This window comes from Solanum stenotomum, chromosome 3 (assembly GCF_019186545.1).
Source record: "Solanum stenotomum isolate F172 chromosome 3, ASM1918654v1, whole genome shotgun sequence".
NCBI classification, from domain to species: domain Eukaryota; kingdom Viridiplantae; phylum Streptophyta; class Magnoliopsida; order Solanales; family Solanaceae; genus Solanum; species Solanum stenotomum.
This window is the reverse complement of record NC_064284.1, coordinates 54329437-54350100: the sequence shown is the minus strand read 5'-3', so window position 1 is coordinate 54350100 and position 20664 is coordinate 54329437. Positions and strand designations below refer to the sequence as shown.

The 20664-nt window shown below is 36.1% G+C and overlaps 1 protein-coding gene across 1 annotated transcript; it reads left to right on the top strand.

Moving 5' to 3' along the window:
* The first annotated feature begins 14124 nt into the window (after positions 1-14124).
* LOC125859064 (uncharacterized) lies at positions 14125-16080 on the top strand. Its single transcript, XM_049538801.1, has 2 exons — positions 14125-15589; positions 16019-16080. The coding sequence occupies exons 1-2, from the start codon at positions 14125-14127 to the stop codon at positions 16078-16080; spliced, it is 1527 nt and encodes a 508-aa protein (XP_049394758.1).
* The last annotated feature ends 4584 nt before the right edge of the window (positions 16081-20664 follow it).

Below are 20664 nucleotides of genomic sequence, written 5' to 3'. Positions count from 1 at the left end.
CACCATCTCTTCAATAAATTTCAGTGGTAAATAAATTTCCCGATGTATTTCCTGAATATCTTCTGGGTTTGCCTCCAGAACGAGAAGTAGACTTTGGTATTGATGTGATTCCAGATACTCAACCTATATCCATCCCTCCATATAGAATGGCCCCGACAGAATTACTGGAGTTGAAGGAGCAATTAAAAGACTGATTAGATAAAGGATTCATAAGGCCTAGTATGTCCCCATGGGGAACACTAGTTTTATTTGTACGGAAGAAAAATGGCTCGTTAAGAATGTGTATAGACTACCCGCAGTTGAAAAAGGTAACGATTAAGAACAAATATCCCCTCCCTAGAATTGATGATTTGTTTGATTACAAGGTGGTAGGTGTTTTTCAAAAATCGACCTGAGGTCAGGTTATCACCAAGTGAGGGTCAAAGACAAATATATACCCAAGATAGCTTTCCGAACACGGTATATGGTCATTTTGAGTTTTTAGTCATGTCATTCGGGTTAACGAATGCACCAGCAGTTTTTATGAATTTGATGAATAGGGTTTTCAAGCCATTTTTAGATGTGTTCGTGATAGAATTCATAGATGACATTTTGGGGTATTCAAGATCGGAAGAGGGCCATGTTAATCACCTGCGACAGGTTTTACAAATTCTTCGTGATCGTAAGTTGTATGCAAAGTTCTCCAAATGTGAGTTCTGGTTAAAATCTGTGGCATTGTTAGGTCATATTGTATCTGATGAAGGAATAAGGGTTGATAACCAAAAGATAGAAGCCGTGAAAAACTGGCTAACACCTACAACGCCTATGGAGATCTGTAGTTTCCTCGGATTGGCTGGTTATTACAGAAGGTTTGTTGAAGGATTCTCTTCCATTGTTGTACCCTTAACAAATCTAACACACAAAGAAACCAAAGATCAGCGGAGTGATCAATATGAAAGAAGCTTCCAAGAGCTGAGGAATAAATTAACTTCTACACCTGTTTTGGTACTTCCAGAAGGAGCAGAAGGGTATGTAGTGTATTGTGATGCCTCGGGAGTGGGCCTAGGATGTGTATTGATACAGCATGGTAAAGTAATAGCTTATGGTTCAAGGCAGTTGCGGCCACATAAGAAAAATTATCCAACTCATAATCTAGAGCTAGCAACAGTTGTATTTGCTTTCAAGATATGGTGCCATTGCTTGTATGGAATTCATGTTGACCTATACACTGATCACAAGAATTTGCAATATATCTTTAAGCAAAAGTACTTAAATCTAAGGAAGAGAAGATGGCTGGAGCTATTAAAAGATTATGACATTGATATCTTGTATCATCTCAGGAAAGCAAATGTAGTTGTTGATGCGTTAAGTCGTAAAATAATGGCAAGTACTTATGGGAAGTGTGCGGAAAGACAAGGAATAACTAAGGATCTATGTCAACTAGCCAGCTTGGGGGTTCACCTTCTTGAATCTCCAAACGAAGAGGTTATTCTGCAAAATACGGCAGAATCCTCATTAGTAATGGGAGTGAAAGAGAAGCAGTACACTGATCCTATTCTATTAAAGCTTAATGAGAATGTACAACAGGGTATGACAAAGGCATTTGAGCTTACGCAAGAGGGAGTACTTCGATATCAAAACAGATTGTGTGTACCTAATGTAGATGAATTAAGAAAGAGGATTATGATGGAAGCACATCATTCCAGATATTTTGTCCATCCGGGGTCAACTAAAATGTATCATGACTTGAAAGAAATGTATTGGTGGGGGGACATGAAGAAGAACATTGCAGAATTCATGGCTCAATGTCCAAATTGTCAACAAGTAAAAGTAGAGCACCAAAAGCCTGGACCTATACAGTGTATAGAACTTCCAATTTGGAAGTGGGACATGATCAACATGGATTTTCTACTGGTTTTCCTCGTTCATTTCGGAAGTTTGATTCTATATGGGTAATTGCTGATAGATTGACCAAATCAGCGCACTTCTTGCCGGTCAAGACTACTTATACAGTCGAAGAATATGCGAAGTTGTATATTAAAGAGATAGTTCATCTACATGGAGTGCCAATCTCTATTATATCGGATTGAGGAGCTCAATTCACTGAAAATTTTTGGAAGTCATTTCTGAAGAGTTTAGGAACACAGTTGAATTTAAGTACAACCTTTCATCCTCAAACAGATGGTCAGGTAGAGCGTACAATTCAAACAATTGAGGATCTGTTGCGAGCTTGTGAATTGGACTTCAAAGGTAGTTGGGATGATCATTTGCCATTGATCGAGTTTGACAATAATATCTATCATCCAAGTATTAAAATGGCACCTTATGAAGCTTTATATGGTAGAAAATGTAGATCCCCAATTGGCTGGTTCGAAAAAGGTGAAACTGTCTTATTTGGGCTAGATCTTGTTAATTAAGCTTTGGAAAAAGTCAAAGTGATACAACAATGGCTAGAAACAGCTCAAAGTCGACATAAATCATATACGGATGTTAGAAGGAGAGGACTAGAATTTTCTATAGGGGATTGGGTGTTCTTGAAGGTGTCAACAATGAAAGGGGGTAATGAGGTTTGGTAAAAAGGGAAAGCTGAGTCCACGCTATATAGGGCCATATAAGGTTATCCAAAGAATTGGCCAAGTTGCGTATGAGTTAGAGTTACCTCAAGGGCTTTCCACCGTTCATCCGGTGTTTCATGTCTCAATGCTTCGAAAATGCGTAGGTGACCCATCTCGTATTACTCCTACTAAAGATGTACAAGCTACGAGAGATATCACTTATGAAGAAGTACCCATTGTTATTCTAGATCGATAAGTTAGGAAGTCAAGAAATAAAGAAGTAGCTTCTGTAAAAATATTATGGATGAAACAACAAGTAGAAGCAGTTACATGGGAAGCAGAAGAAGCAATGAAATTAAAGTATCCTCATCTCTTCCAAACAAATGAGAAAGATTAAAATGTTAAGTTGAGGCGTTAAAAAGTAAGTAGAAGTCTATATTTTCAATGTGATTAACAGTAGTTCTAACTTAGGCTTGAACTTGTTTCGACTAGATAATCGTGCTAACTTCGAGGATGAATATTTTAAGGGGGGAAGGATGTAACAGCCCGTATTATGCATATGCTTATTCTATTCTTGTGATACTTGAAATAGCCTTATAGTATAGATGAGGGACCATGTTTCTTATATGATTAGGATTGGTTTAAACTAGCTCGGAAGGTGATGTGATGCCTTGCACGTTACAACATGTGTACTGCAGGTTATAACTCTAACAGAAGTATTTAAACTCGAGACGGGAAGGTGGTAATTGAGCTTAAAGTTGAAAGTTAAGCGCTAAGTTAAAGAAAAAGAGATTAATAATTAGAAAATGGAATAATATAGGTGAGTTGCTTGCTTGACTTAACTAAGCTAGTAAGTGACAAGTAGGTGCATCACCTACTTTGACTTATTGACCAGTCCAAAGAACCAAGTAGGTGCATCACCTACTTGAGCTATATGGCTCTAGTTAAAAAGGCCAAGGTTTATAGATAAGATTTGGGCCTATGCTAATGGACTCACTTGAGGCCCATACTATGTTAAATAAAACAAAATGAAATTAAAGCCCATCAGCCAAATCTGCCAAGGCCCAATAGATTTAAGCCCAAGTGAAAGCTAGTAGGTGCATCACCTAGTCTTACCTTTTGAGCTACTTGATATACATAAGCAGGTGCATCACCTACTTGAGCAATTAGTGGTTGAAAATGAAGCTTTCTAGTGGATATTCTTAAAGGTGAAGAAAGCTCAATATAAAGATATTGGCTGCTATTCTCACTCATTTTAACACACATTATTGAGGATTAGCTCCAACTCTTTCTCTCTTTTTTCTCTTAAGAATTAAACAACATCCTTAAAGTTCTTCTAGGGTTCTTGAAGAAACCCTCATCTCTGCATAACAAGGTAAGTGAAAACACTTATGGATTTAGCTTAATTCTCCCAAGGATGATTAGGAAAACATGTTATTCATGCTCAAGTGTAGGTATAAAGGTATAATATTTCCAGAAACTACTGCTCACTTCCTTGGTTATTAAGATACTTTTCTCTTCTTCTTTCGTTTAAGGGTGAAGGGAAGTTGAAGTTGTAGAGGAATTCAAGTTAGAAAGAGAAGTTGCAGAAATTGAGGTAAGGTGACTGCTCTATTTTCTTCCTCCTTATGTATGAGGTTGAGTGAGGAATTATGGGTGTGCTGTCATAAGGAACTCAAGGGGGTGGTGAGTTCAATAATTATTTGTATGATAAAGAATACTTGAGGTTGTTTTATATGTATTGTTGTTGGTGCAATTTGGGTAATCTTGGAAAAGGATATATAATGTATGTATTGGGTAGAGAAGGAGGGTGTGGTGATGCACATTGTTTTAAGGGTTGTATGGGCTCATTATCCGTCAAAGTTAGCTACTGTTTTACGAGGCTCACGGTGTGATAGCTTCTAATTTAAATTTATCATGACTTATATTGTAGATTAAAACTTGAAAGGGGAGGCTGAATCATGATAGTTGTATTGATCAGAAGATAAGGTATGTAAGGCTATTCGATTCAATATTCTTCGGCATGAAATCTTATACTTGAGACTAATATCAATAAGTTAATTTCCTAAGTTCTATTCCTAGTAAAGGAAACATAGTGGGAGCGTATGATCTCCAAATAGCTAACAACATTTCCTCCTCTCCTTAGTGTATAGAATTACTTCATTATATTTTTAGTACTCTATACTTGTGTAATTATCCGCCTATGTGTTGGTATAGAAATGGTATTTGCAAAAGCAAGTTTGGTGAGTCCTCCTCTTAGTTAGTTGAAGTCAATTGTGTCATTTAAACTCACCAGTAACGTATTGACGTTACATAGCTCCTTATGTCATTGTTACTGCCTTGAAGTATTATTTTCATATATTCTTCTACTGGTCCGTAGTTCCAAATATTAAAAATGATTATGACCACCAAAACAACAATCTCAAAGATTAAAGAATCTAAGTAAAGAAATCTGTATAATTAAGGGTGGCAGCTCAGGGGCAAAAGCCTAGCATGGGCCGATCCCAATTGGTATAGAAGGGTGGCAGCTCAGGGGCGTAAGCCTAGCATGGGCCAATCCCAATTTGTGTAATTATGAAGACTGCATCCCAAGGGTTAAAATGCCTAGCATGGGTCATCCTCTTCTACCACTGATCAGCTGGTTATTCGTATCACATGTCTTATAAAGATCATAACACACATAAAGGTAAAGACTAGAATATAACATACATGATCCCACAAGAGTTAACAAAGGTGGTCTTCTGTTCTGATTTATGCACACATATATTGACACTTGGTTTCATTAGACCTCTTATTTTATATATGTTATTGCCTTACATATTCAGTACATTTTCTCATACTGACGTCCCTCGCAAGGAACGCTGCATTACATGCTGCAGGCACAGGTACTTTATCTACTAGACATCCTCGGTAGGAGCACATGTCACTCAGTTACTTGTGGTGAGCTCCAGATTGATTCGAAACTTTACTGAGTCTTTGGTACATTCATTTTGGGTATTGTATCTAGTTAAGAGTAAGGCAGGGTCTGTCCCGACCTACTCTAAGCTTTTCTATCTTTTAGAGGCTTTGTAGACTTATGTTTATTCAGTTGCGTCTTAACAAGTTGTGGCCTCAACGGCAAAATCTTGTATATAAGTTTTGGGTCTACTTATGTTGGTTCGTATCACTGCATCCTATGTGAATTTGTCACAAGATTGTCATAGTTATATGCATAGTAAGCACATGTTATATGTTGGTTCTCTCGGGTCTAGAAGGCATCGGGTGCCTGTCCGTCTTAATGGGATTTGGGACGTGACAATGACATTCAAACTAAATGTCCTTTTAAGCATGTTTTTGCATGGCTGTCATACTTAGTAGATTAGTAGCCACACTCTTCTCCATTTTTACTAAAGTGTAGGGTTTGGCGATATTGGTGTTCTATGCTTGAAGGATAGGTTTCTAAGGTGCATGAAGATGAAAAGTTTGTGAGTCCTCATAGTTTTGAGGACAAAACCCTTTATGTTCCTTTTTGTGTCTTTTTTCGAGGACAAAACCCATTATGTTCCTTTTTGTGTCTTTTAGTTTATGTTAAGATTTTGTATGGGCTAAGTCCAAATGTTTTATTCAAAGAGTATTTAGATGGTTTGAGACATAGTATATAAAGTCTAAAAAATCTTTCGCTTGCTTTTTAATGAAATGTCTTCGATTGTAAAGAAAGTTTTAAATTCTTCTTTATTTTCTTATGTTCTTACGTTCAAGAATGCTCTGAGGCTTGTATTAGACCCCTTCGGGGTTGAGTACACCGTGTTACGAATAAGGGGTGCTCTCGGGTCTTGACATATGATCCCACATAGTATAATAGCTACTGAATCCACCTAATCTAAAATATTACCGGTCCTACCTTAGGCAAGTAGACCAACTCTTTATGGTGTGGATTTATGACACCGGATTCCATGTTAAGATCACATGGTCTATGTCAGTTAATGCTTATTCCCATCATGTGAGAAGTGCACTATGGTTACTCAAGAGGTTCTATGAAGTGTGGGTGGTAGTATGGGATGTCAGTCATGCATTGCATGAGTAGGCTTTGAAAGGGCTATGGTGAGTTCTGTAAGGTCTTAATGACTATTGAATGAAGGTCCTCTTAATGAATCAAATGAAGAATGTTGACTTATATGCTTAATGTAATGATGCATTCTATACTTGGATTGTATTATGAGTTACTTCCTTATGTAATTTTTATGTTCCTTATGCATGAGTATTATTTAAAGATGAAAAGGATGAATGGTAAGTCCACTTTGGGTGGCCTTAATATGGTACTTAGTGTGGATGGTGGTATGGGATGCTATTCATACATTGCACAAAGTATAGCTTGGGGTTACTTAAGGTGAAAGCTTAATGTAATGAAATGTCTTATATGTTGATTATGTTCTAACGTGATGAAATGGCTTGTATGTTGATTATACATGTTTCTTATGCCTCTTATACTTATGTTCATGAAGTTTTCTCAAAATTGTCATATGCATGGTTTTCAACCAAAATGTCCGTTTAAAGCATGATTTTTGGATGGCTATCATACTTAGTACATTAAATGTGCTAACTCATATTTCTTCTATTTTTCTACAAACTGTAGGTTTCGGCATTTGAGTTGATTCTATCTTGTTGAAGCTTGGATTAAGTTCTTCCAAGGCTAGTGGTGTCCTCATGGATTCGAGGACAACTACTTTTGATGTTTCATGTCTTTCATTGTAGTAGACTCTTTTTAGACTTTCTATTGTAAAGGGTCATGACCTTACTTTTGATTCGACTATTGTTTTCAGATGGTCATATGAAACTAGTAGACTTCCGTTGTTTTACATGATGTTTTCGATTGAATGGATTAAAACTGTTTTAAATTCTATACTATTTCTATTATCTTATGTTATGATATGCTATGAGGCTTGTATGAGTCTTTTCAGAGTCTTGTACGTCGTGTCATGTTTGGGGTGTAGGCTCGGGTTGTAACAAACAAGGTATCAAAGCACAAGATTTTGGGATGGTTTTTAGGATTGATGTATCACAAGCCATGTCGAGTAGAGTCTTGTTCATGGGTGTGAGTCGCGACACATTTATTAATGAGATGCTATAAGACATTAGGAAACTTTACTGGTTTCATTACCCTTAAAGTCGTGCCTTAGAGTTTAAATCTATAAGAGTCCTTTTCCTAACCCTTTACTTTTTGTTTAAAGGATATGAATACAACTGAAAACGTAAGAAGGATGGAAGAGGAGAATGTGAATGAGGGAGTTGCTCCCCAAGGTCCTCAAGGTGACCAAGTTCCTCTAGGAAATCAAGTTCCGGTGGATCCCTCAGCCATGACCAATGAAAAAGTTAGGTCGGCTCTTTTGATGATGGCTCAAGTCATAACTACTCAAGCCCAAGATATGATGTCCTAAGCTATTAGGGGTGTTGAGACTCATGTGAACCCTATTGTGAGCACTATGGCTATTAGGTTGAGGGACTTTGTGAGGATGAATCCTCCGGTGTTTTTGGTTCCAATGTGGGAGAGGATCCCCAAGAGTTTTTGGATGAGGTGTATAAGGTAGTCACTGCAATGGGGTGACTTCTATATAAAAAGCGAAACTTGCCGCTTATCTATTGAAGGATGTTGCTCAAGTTTGGTTCACTCAATGGAAGAGTAATAGGCCGGTAGGAGCTCCTATAGAGTGAGAATTCTTCAAGAAATCCTTCCTTGGTAGTTCCTTTCCCCGTGAAAAGAGGGAAGTTAGGGTGGACGAGTTTATCAACCTTAGGCAAGGTAGAATGAATGCCAAGAGTACTCTTTGAAATTTATCCAATTGTCTAAGTATGCCCCATCTCTGGTGTCAAACCCTAGGGATGAGGTGAGTAGATTTGTAACGGTTGTATCCGACCTAGTTGAGGAAGAGTGCCGTACTACAATGCTCCATGATGATATGAACATTTCTAGGATTATGGTATATTCTCAATCAATTGAGGAGTCCAAACTTAAGAAAAAGAGTAGTGAGATGAAGAGGGCTAGATCCGATGACCAAGGTCAACCAACGTTCAAAAAGAGGGTTTTAACCAAGAATCTTCAAGCACTCCTAGGGTTAACCAAGAGAAAGGAAGTGAGTCTCCATTTCCTAAACCTATTTGCACCAATTATGGAAAGAAACATTATGGGAAGTGCTGAGCCGGTACTAGTGGGTGCTATGGTTGTGGAAAAAATGATCATCAAGTGAGAAATTGTCCTACTCTTACGACCAAAGGAAGGGAGGCCAAACAAGCTTCTCTTAATGACCCGGATCCTAATGCTCCAAAGAAAAATCATTTCCATGTACTTCAAGCTATAGAGGGCAAAGGATCTCTTCCAGATGAATGCACCGGTATGTTGATAGTTCCTTATGGTTGGGAATGTGTTGTTAAGGTCCCTATGTTATTTTCATGTTAGCCTTAGTGTGGGTTTACTCCTAAGGGGGAGATGGTATGTTGAATATTAAGGTTGTTGAGAGTTCTAATATCCATATCACTTTCCTTCTATTCCTATTCAAGCTTGAGACCAAGAGTTCCTTGTAGCTTGTTTCATGTTTTGGAGTCATTAGTGATTATGTGTTCCATTGTCTCCTATATGCTTCATGAGGTGATTTGTTGAACATGCCTAAATGTGCTTTTGAGAGAAATGGCATAATTGGCTTAATGATGTTATGATGAGCATGATTTGAGTTGTAGAAGGTAATTCCTCCAATGAAATGAGAAATGTTGATTTTTTTTCATGCATAATGAGTTTGTAGATGTAGTTCCTACATTCTTGTGTTGCATTGAGTATGTTTGAGATATAATGTATGTTTTGTCCTTGTTTTGTGCATTGATATGATGTTGCCTATATGATAAGCTGCTAGTCTTGATTTGTTAATCCCTTAAAGTGTTAAAAGTTGTCATTCGAGGACGAATGTTCCTAAGGCGGAGATAATGTAACGACCCGGAAAACTAGTAGGTGAAACTAGAGCCTAACGAGTTATTTTTTGAGTTTGTTGTGGGGTTTGAAGTTGTTGAATATCTTCCCGAGCTTAGGTTGAGGGGTTTAGGGGTTAAACGTCAAGGTACGACCCCCTAAGGACCAACCAAGGGTCCTTGAGGGAGACCCTAAAGCCTAACCCCAAGGCTGCCCCAACTAGCCAAATGTTGTCAAAATTTTGGGAGCTACGGATGGGACCTACACCCCGTAGGTCCATCCATGCCTCTTGAATGGATTCCGTGGGTCAAGACCCCAAATGGGAAGTCTCAGACCCAAACCACGGACCTGCAAGACGGGGCGTCACCCTACCTATGGTCCGTAGGTCTAGGGTCGTGAGTCCCACCTGTAAAAGTTGTCAAGCTCGGCCAAGGTAAGGGTGATTTGGTAAATTCCTTTTAAGGTTAGTTAAGTTAGGGGACGATTATTATTTATTAATTAATGTATTTTCAGGCTTTTAGAAGTATCATTTTCCAATTCATTATTCCCAAACACTCAAAAGTTAGAAACGACCTCTCCAAATATTCTCTCTCTAGAAACCACCATTGGAGAAGAAGGATACAAGCTTTCAAGCTCAAGATCTCACCACAATTTTTGTGGAGTTTCTTCCCTAAAGGTGTGCTAGTTTTCATACTTGATTAAGTTTCATTCAAGGAGTCGTATCAAAAGATGGTTTCAAGTTTCCAAAATCCCCCAAAAACCTAGGAGTTTCAATCTATGCATGGGTTCAATTCCAAAACATTTTCAAAGGTTTATATATGATGGATTATGAATGGATTGTTGAATTAATGATGAATTATGGTGAATTTCTCCTATGAACCCATGTTTTCCCCAAAATCCTAAGTTGTTATTTGTGATTCAAAATTGATTGATCATGAAAGTATGTTGAATTGTTTATGTTTATATTGAATTAGTTATTGAATCATGTTAATTCCCTTATCTAATGTAGTATTATAGATTCTTGGGTTGATATTGATTTATAGCCTTGGAGGCCAATTTCATGAAGGATCTATGTATGATCATGATGTGAAGTATATGTGTGTGATCTCAATGAAAGTGCTATGATCATGTTTAGAATGTAATTGTATTATTATTGAAAGAATATTCTCAATTAACACTCATGAATGATGATGATATAATGTGAAGTGTTTCTATAATGTAATGGTGTATCTTGAAATGGTAGGCTTAGGCATCCTCTTCTTGAATAAATGAAAGTAATGTGGGTTGATGTATCTTGAATTGGTAGGCTTAAGGCATCCTTTTATTGTATTGATGAATGTGATATTGATTGAAGTACCTTTAATTGGTAGGCTTAGATATCCTCTTCATGCGTAATGAATGTGTATTGACTTAATGAATACGAATCGATAGGCCAATGACATTCTTTTCATAAATGACTAATGAATGTGTTCTAAGGCTATGTCTTAAATCGATAGGCCAATGGCATTCCTTTAATAATGAGCCAATGAACTAATGTAATGACGACTCTTGAATTGATAGGCCTATGGAATTCATTTCAATGTACGATGAATCGGTAGGCTAATGATGCGTTCAAGCTTCACTATTTATTTTCTATTTCGACCTTCAAAGGGCACTAGGCATTGAGCGTGATATAAAACAAGCTAGTAATGAAGGCAAAGTTGACCTCGGCCTCCTACTCTAAAAGATGAACTATTGAGGATTTTCTCTTTCTATCTTGACTGTAGTATTTATATTGACCTAGACGGAAGCCAAGTGCCAATAGTAGAACACCTATAAGAATTCTTAGGAGATGGAAGAGAGTAGATGGGGAAATCAATTTTATGTGTTTTGAGGTAAGTAAGGAATATGAGCAGAACTATCCCACTTGTGACTTAATGCTTAAGACAGTGTGTTTGCCCTTAATATGGTAGAGTGGTTCTATAAGATATCTCGTAGTTTCCAAAGATGGTTTGTTATATAATTATACATGTTGCATGTTGTATAACTTATCTATTTGTATGTCATTTTCCCTTTCTGGATTACCTTCTCACAGGTTACCTTAATGTCATAAAATGCTTACATGCACTACAACAAATTTGATTTTCAGTTACGAATAATTTTGTCACCTAAAGAACATATTTCGTCACCAAAAATCTTCCGTGATGAAAAAAAATCGTCAAACATTCGTCCCTAAATCATATGTTACCAAATGTATACAGGCACAACTTACTGATTCGTCACTAATTATAGTTCTATTTACTACGAAAATATTTTTCGTCCCCAAATGTATAGTATCTATGACAAACTTGTTCATCATAGAAATTATATTTTTTTGTAGATAATGGTAGGTTTTTGTCACTAAAAAGGTCATTAATGCCGACGAAACTGATGCGGCACTTATCGTATTATGTAATTAGTGACGACGTCAGTTGTCTCTAAATTTAAATGTATTTCGTCGTTGAACAAACATTATTCCGTCACAAAAAACTGCCCTTTACATACAAATTCTCTTTTTGTCCCTAAATATATAAATTAGTGACAACTTTAATTTTTTTATAATTTTGTAGTTGAAAACAATTAGGTCGTCACTAAAAATATTTCTTTTTCTCACAAAACAAAATTGTCACTATAGAATGTCATAACTAGAGACGATCATAATTGTCATAAAATACAAAGTCAATTCGTAGGTAATAAGTAGGCTATTTTGGGACAAAAAATAATTTTGTCACCAAATGTTACACTTTTATGATGAAAACATGACCGTCTTAAAAAATATTATAGAGTCGTCGCTAAAATTTATGCTTTTAAGGACAAAATGTTTTGTCATTAGTCATTCGTACTAATACTATTTTCCATTTGTATTTAACTAGATTTTGTAAATTTGATAATTTATAGAAAATTTATATTTTTTAAATAATACATTAATATCTTAAAATTCATAACCTAGTTTGTTCCATAATAATAAATATACAATTTTTTAAATAAAAAACATACTAAAGAAAGAAAGATAATAATAATAATAATAATAATAATAATAATAATAATAATAATAAGCTGCACACTGTTATATGGTACTAATGAAGAACAAATAGAAAATGAGATCGAAATGATATTCACTACATACTCCTAGAAGAAAAACTAATATTATGTAACGTTTATCCAACTTTAAAGTATAACTGAGATATGCTAAACATTAACAAAACAAAGATAAAAATATAGAGGCAGCTTCAAGAGATATCATTGCAAAAGCACTTCTCTCGCACCTAATCTTGATTTCCACCTTCCACAATCTATGCAAAATAGAGAACGAAAATCTAAGATGTTATTTCATACCTGATGATATCATGATACGGACAAACTATAAAGTTATGAGGTTATTAAATGTACCTTAATGGATAACTTGATAAGAATCAATGATCGTCACTAACTCATGAAAAGGAAACAAAGTTAGGTGCTAAAAATCTATAAATAGGACTCATTTCATGGATAAAACATCTGCTACCAGTCCTTTCACATATTTTAATGAAGTTAAAGGTGTATTCCAGTTCGACAAAAGGAAAATGACAAGAATAAGACCAAGATACGACAAAACTAAATTCTAACCTTGATCGGGATAAGCTCATGAAATGTTGCAGCTGTTTCATAATATCATCTTGACGTGCCGATAGAGTATCTAATTGTGAAGTTAATGTTTCTATCTGAGACTGCTGATTTTCTACAACAACTTCAGCTGCATCCAATCATTTTTGCAAACCAAGTTGGACACTAGCAGCTTCCTCCTTCGTCTTTCGAAGGGAGTCTTCTAACTCTGCTGTTCTCCTTTGTGTTGCTCGATTAGTATTAGGTTTTGGACCATAACCGAGACCTTTTATGTACCCCGACTTTTTGCCGAGTATAGCATCCACATTTTCATCAATAGTCATGGAAGACTCTCCCAAAGTATATAGAGCTTTCAAATCAATCATGTTGTTCTAGAAAACATATAATTCAAATTATTTAAACTTATTATAATAACAAATAAATCATTTTGAATGCGACTGGAATATTTGCTTCTCACATAGTTAGTCTCAGCTTCTTCAGATGCCCAGCCTTTTTCATTTGAGTAATGTGTATTTTTGTAGAACTCAATTCTATCAGGTTCGACCCCTTCAGATGTTGTGTCACCCTACAAAATAAATTTAAAAACTTATTGTAGTAAGCTTGGCCGTATAAACAACAATGAGAGATGTTCATGAATGAGCATGAGCATGCTGAGATGGTCGAGGCAGCTGAGGATGCAGAACATCATGAAGTTGCTAAAGAAAGACTTAAGAGGAAGGAATTCGAAAATTTTATTGGTGCTTGGACAAGGATGCTGTTGGACCCCAACACTAATCCATTGATTGATGATAAAGGAAGATATAAAACTCAATTAGTGGGGGAGGGAGAGAAAGGAAAGGAAAAAATGCAGGAAGAGCAATAGTGGTCTAATCCCGTAGGGAAATCTGCTAGGAAAGTGGCTCAACAGAATCTGCAGGAAGTGGGTACTTCTAATGGTTTTGAAACACTAGAATATTATGGCCAAGTGGGTAGGAATGAGGTAGGTCAAGAGGATGAACTCAACAGACTGGTTGGGGGCATAACATATAACCATCCTACATGAAGTGCATTGCATGGAATGTGAGGGGGTTGAATAAAGTGCACAAGCAGGTTGAGTTTAGGAATTTTTGCAGAAGGAATAAAGCAGCTATTCTAGTAGTGCTGGAGCATAAAATAAAGGAGGGAAAGGCAGGAAAGATAATTCAGAAAATGGTTGGAAAGTGGGAATGGGTGGATAATTATAGTACTGATCCTAGAGGAAGGATATGGATTCTATGGGATCCAAATAAAGTGAAGTTTAGAGTGGATGTAGTTCACAAGCAATTCATCCATGGGTATGTCACGACTCAAAGCTCAGGGTTCTATCTAACAGGAGTGTATGGTATGCATACCATTGCTGATAGGAAACATTTATGGACTGGCTTGACACAAGTTACAAATGCAGTTACAGAGCCTCTAGTAATCATGGGTGATTTCAATTCTATTCTACATGGGGATGACAGATTTGGTAGCAATGCTGTGATGGATGGGGAGGTGCAGGACTTCAAAAAGTTTATGGAGACAGCTAGCATGATTGGAATGATGTGTTTGGGTAGGAGATATACTTGGACTAATGGGCACATTCATAGAAAAATATATTGGATCCTAACAAATGCTAATTGGGTACATAAATGGGAGCACATTCAAGGACTCATCATGGAGCCACTGTTTTCAGATCATTGTGCTGTGAGCTTTCCCTTAGGGGATCGACAGAATAGTGGGCAAAAATCTTTCAAATTTTTTAATCACATAGCTGAGCACCCTGATTTCATTGGTGTTGTGAGGAAGGGATGGAGGGGTATGACATATCCTAAAATGAGAGGTGTATGGCAGAACTTGAAGAAGGTAAAGGTGCTGATTCAGAAATTAAATACTAAGGAGTTTAAGGGGGTGACTGAGAGGGTAAATCAGAAACGAAAACAACTAATCAATTTGCAAGGCCTCATGAGTGATCCCCTAGCAGCTAGTAGGCTAGCAATGGATGAAAAACAATGCAAAGTGGAACTTGAGAGGTGGATAAATATTGAAGAGAGCATCTTGATGCAAAAGTCTAGAGTGCAATGGTTGAAATTGGGGTATGCTAACACCTCGTATTTTCATGCATGTCTAAAGTCTAGGCAAAGTCAGAAGCAAATAACACAATTGATGAGTCTTGAAGGCATAGTATTGTCATCTGGAAGCCAGGTTGAAGGGGAAATTACAAAGTTTTATAAACAATTGCTAGGTTCTGCAGCAACTAGTCTACCAGCAGTGGACATAACTGTCATGGGTGGTGGTAATGTTCTATCAAGAGATCAGCAGCTACAACTAGTTAGGCAGGTGGAGATGGAAGAAATATGGAAAGCACTAGCAGGCATCAGTGACACAAAGAGCCTTGGGTATGATGGGTTTAATGCTTATTTTTTCAAAAAAGGGTGGTCTGTTATGGGAGAAGAGATCACTAGTGCTGTTATGGAATTCTTTAATACAACAAGAGAAATTATGGGTTGTATGGGTCCATACATACTATGTCAAAGGAAGAGATATATGGGAGGTGGAACCTAAGACGGCCTCATGGATGATTCAGAAAGTGTTTAAAGCCAGGCGGTATATAGAGAATGTTGGGATTAATGTAACAGATTTCATGGGGATGCATAAGTTCTCTATAAAGAAGATGTATAAGCTGCTGCTAGGCGATTTACCCAAAGTCAGCTGGAGGAAAATGGTATGCAATAACATGGGATGTCCTAAATGGAAGTTTATTCTTTGGTTAACATTAAAGGGGAGATTATAGACTAAGGATAAGCTTGGGCAATGGATGAGGGAAATTGATAAGGTTTGTCCACTATGTAGGAGCGATGGGGAATCATTACAACATCTATTCTTTAACTGTCCAGTTGCTGGTAATATATGGCGTTATTTATTACAATGGCAGGGCATTACAAGGTCGAATCAAGGGTGGACGGAGGAAGTGCAATGGGCTCAGCAACATTGTAAAGGGAGAAGCAAATGTGCGAGTGTCTACAAAATGGTACTAGCTGCTGCTGTGTACCAAGTCTGGAAAGAAAGGAACAACAGAATCTTTCAAAATTCTTCGCGATCACAGCATGTTATCATCAAACAAATCATACAGGAAGTGTTCCATAACTTACCATTTCAGCACGAGCAGCTACAAATGCTTTTGACCCCATAAAATGGCTATATTTAAGTTTAGCTCGATTGACCTTGTTTACTTGACATCGTTTCTACCATGAAAATAGAAATATAAGTAGATCAAATAACACTTAAACAAATAAAGTATATATATATATATTTAAATATAGATCACCTTATGCTCTGGATTCGACCACATATCACAAAGCCTATTCCAATTTTCTGGGGTTAGTTCTGGCACTTCAATTTTACGAGCAACTTCTTCGGAGAGTGCACTTTCAAACATCTTTTTCAATTTATAGCGCCACTGCCGACTTCTATTTTTGAGAATATCCTCACAACTATCTTTGACGTAATGCTCGTCTATGTTAATTTCAAACTTCTCCTAAAAAGAGGTTTAAAACAAAACACACATAAAAATCAAAATCCTTATAACATATAAGAAGATGAAACACTTACTTATTATAATTTAAGAAATATAACAAAAATAGAAATCTAACATGACATCTAATAAGCGCAGCATCTTTTTCCTCTACAGTGAGTTCCTTCCACTTATTTGGAAGCGCAAGAAAATTTCGTGCAATTATCCCCAATTCATTTGAGAGTTTTGCTGATTGAACCGCCTTAACAGGTCTTCCTTTTCCAGCTGGGATCTCTATCACCATCTTTTTCCCTAAAGCCCTCTTCATTTTTTCAAGACCTTTTCCCCTTGTTTTTCCTCGACCCCTCTTAAATCTTGCCGTATCATCTAATTAAGAAAAGGATAGTTTGAAATAATATCTTAATTGTAATATACTTGTGTATACATTTTAGTATTTCTAGATTCAATTAAAAATATTATGATTAAAGTTTTACATAACTAAAAGCTTTAGCTATTTAAGTTTTGGCTTCAAACCTGAAAAGTAACTAATAGCTATGTGTTGATTTATACAAGAATTTGTATTACCTATCGCAGTAGCAGGAGTACATTTATTTGACTCATCGGCAGATTGAGCAGATGAAACAGTTTGTCCAGCAAGTGTTTTTTGCTTATAGACATGTCCTCCTGGAGCCATGATGTTTCTTATATCCCTGCAAAATATCATGGCATATGCACAACAAATGATAATTATGAACATTTTGTGTTTTGATATGTCTCTCTATTACACAGGTCTGGAGATTTTACATTCAACTGGGATTTACAGGCAGTTGTGAGAAGTGTCTGCAACATGAAGATATGAGAAATTTCTACAACATTAATAATACCATTGTTCTGGTCAATCACCGTTTTTATGAGGATCCTTCTCATGGTAATTCTTATAATAACACAAATTACCAACTCTCATTCCAGACAAAGTGATTGTGTTGGTGAGTTTAGTGTCTCCTTCATCGGAACAAACAAACACTATTTTGGATTAGATGATGTTTTGAGTCTTTCCAAGAATGCACATTCAACAACGTTCAAGTATTGAGGCTGGCAAGGCACTTTGTTACGACAAGAATCTAATGGAAATATATGAGATATTGGCTAAGAAATTCATGAGGCAGATCAATGGAGATGGAGAAACAAAAGGATGGAGAGAACTGATCATTCAACTTTTCTCAAGAGCTACTCTATATGTAATGACTTTGAAGATTGTCGAAAGAGTTCTTTGTAAAATTAAAATCTTATACTCTACCAAAGAATAACTACATTGAATCAAGTTTAGTGCAGACCTCTAAAATCTGAAATAAAAAAACTAAGAAGTGATCATGTAGAACTAAACTCTAGTGGTTGCTTAGATGCACAAAGAAACGTGAGCAACATAGAATTTAACAACTAATTGACATAACAAAATACAAAATCTTACAGCACATCAACTGATTTCATTGAGCTTAAATCGTTACAAAGAAATATAGTGCTGAAAAATCAAAGGGAAGAACGAATTTCAGTCTTCTTGTTCTCTGTTTTTTCAGAGGAATCATTCATACCTGGTACGTTTCTTCAATCTCGGAAATCTAACTTCAGTCAGGAGTTCGCTTTTCATTTGTCACATATGTATATGGAAAGGTTGAGAAGTGGTAGGAGTGTTAAGTTGTGTTTTCTTCTGAAGGAAGTTAAGCTATTTATCTTAAAAGCTTATTTGAAATATATATTTATATATATATATATAAATATAAATTTAGAAGCAATTACAAGGTTGTAAATCTGTACGCTATAAGATGTAAAATAATTTTATAGTTGAAATCTGTGGAATTCCAGTGCGTAATCATCCCGTCATTATTGGCGTGATTGGAATATCTTAAAATATATTCCAATTAGTACGATATGTGACATTCCACGTGTTTTTTAAAAAAATAAATAAATATTAACATTTTAAAAATAAATTTAACTATCTTGCCATTATAATAAAAACAATTGTTTATAAAGAAATACTTTATAGAAGTTAAAAATAACATATTGTAATATTTACATGCCACATTGATCCAAATTAAAATCCTATATCAATATCATACCAAATTAAAATGGAATGGTACAATGTTCCTCTATTCTTTTTCGGTACTATAATTCCATAATGTTTGGTTTGGGGAATTTTCAATTAGCAATTCAAGCTGTTAAAAAAACTGTCTTTTTGTATTGTATCATTCACGTCTAAAAACTTTTTCTTTGATGTTAGTATTGTGGGATAAGGCACAAGTACCTCCTACACTATATGACCGAAATCTCAGAGACACATATCAGGCAAAAATATAAAATATATAATCAAGTGAATAAAGTTGATAAGAAATAAAATTTAGGGGAACAAAAAGAAAAGTCATTAGATGAGTCAAATATATAAATGATTCATTACTTTTTATTGATAAATGAGCTAAAGTTGATATGTTTTTTGCACTCTGATTTCAAAACAACCCAACATCTACTCTCATTATTTCTCATCCAAAACAAAAGATGCCCATCTTTCCCATCTGTTTAGCTCTCACGATTCTCCTATTCAGTAGTTGTGGGACTTGTCACTGATCTTTTTGCTCATACCTCCACCTCGCTAATATATATTCAGGTAAGGTTCTATGTTTCTTCTCTCTCTTGTTTGCTATCAGAACCATCCCATATCCCCTTCAGGCTTCAAGCCCATATTTATGCAAAGTTACATGAATTATGTGCTTTATTAGTGACGCAGTTTATGAGTCCCTATGAATAGGGATTATTGTGAATGTTATTCTGAAATATAAACTAAAGTTCTAAACTTTTCAGAAGGGTAGAACACCCGTTCATTGCTGCCAAAACAAAGCTTATATTAGGATGCCTGCAACATGTTCGACAGATTGTCTGAGAGACGATTTTGTTGACTAGTGAAGTCTGATTTACCGAGTGATATTAGGAGTTGATTGGGAGTGAGTTTTAGGTAGTCAAGTAGGTTTTATACTACTTGGTCATATAGCTCAAGCATCAGCAGTTGCTAGGCTTAACAACAGTTTGATTGTTGTGGCATCTATTGTGTTTTCGAAAGACCTGCGAAGAGCTTAAAATTAATTTTACCTTGTGAAGTCATTTTTTTTATAGTATTTAATTATTATTTGGTGATATGTTTGTGCAGTTTATCATGGATAAGGGATGGATGCATGAACCAAAGTTCTCTAAAAGATATGTAGAGGGTGTCCAATCTTTTATGAAACTTAGCCGAACTCGCTTTGATCGAAATACTAAAATTCGATGCCCCTGCCAAGATTGTTTAAATATAAATTTTCAAACACAAGATGTAGTATATGATGACTTGTTATTGAAAGGAATTATGAAAGATTACGTGCAATGGATATACCATGGAGAACAATCACAAATGAGAGATAATGATGAAGCAATTGACAATGAAGATGAAAATGAGGAATGGATAAATGAAGAAAATGTCAGCCATAATGAAATACATGACATGTTAGAAGAAATCGGTGGGAAATCACAAGCCAATCAGGAGACAACATCCAGTAACAATGGATGTGATAATTTGAGCGAGAGCGAAGCAAAGAAATTTGAGAAATTGTTGAAAGAAGTTGAATGTGAATTGTACCCGGGATGCAAAAAATTCTTGAAGCTTTCATTTGTTGTGAAATTGCTCCACTTGAAAGTGTACAATCAGTGGAGCAACAAGTCATTTAATATGTTGTTAGAGTTGCTACGAGATGCATTGCCTAATGGCGAGACACTTCCTAAGTCGCATTATGATGCCAAAAACATGCTACAAGGTTTGGGATTAGGATACATTTCGATTCATGCTTGTAAATATGATTGTGTTCTTTATTGGGGTGAATTTAAAGATAGACAAGAATGTCCACAATGTGGTACTTCAAGGTGGAAAATTGAAAAGGGAAAGGGTCAAAAGATTCCTCATAAAGTCTTACGATATTTTCCCTTAAAGCCGAGACTTCAAAGATTATTTATATCCAAAAAGACAAGCACTGACATGAGGTGGCATAAAG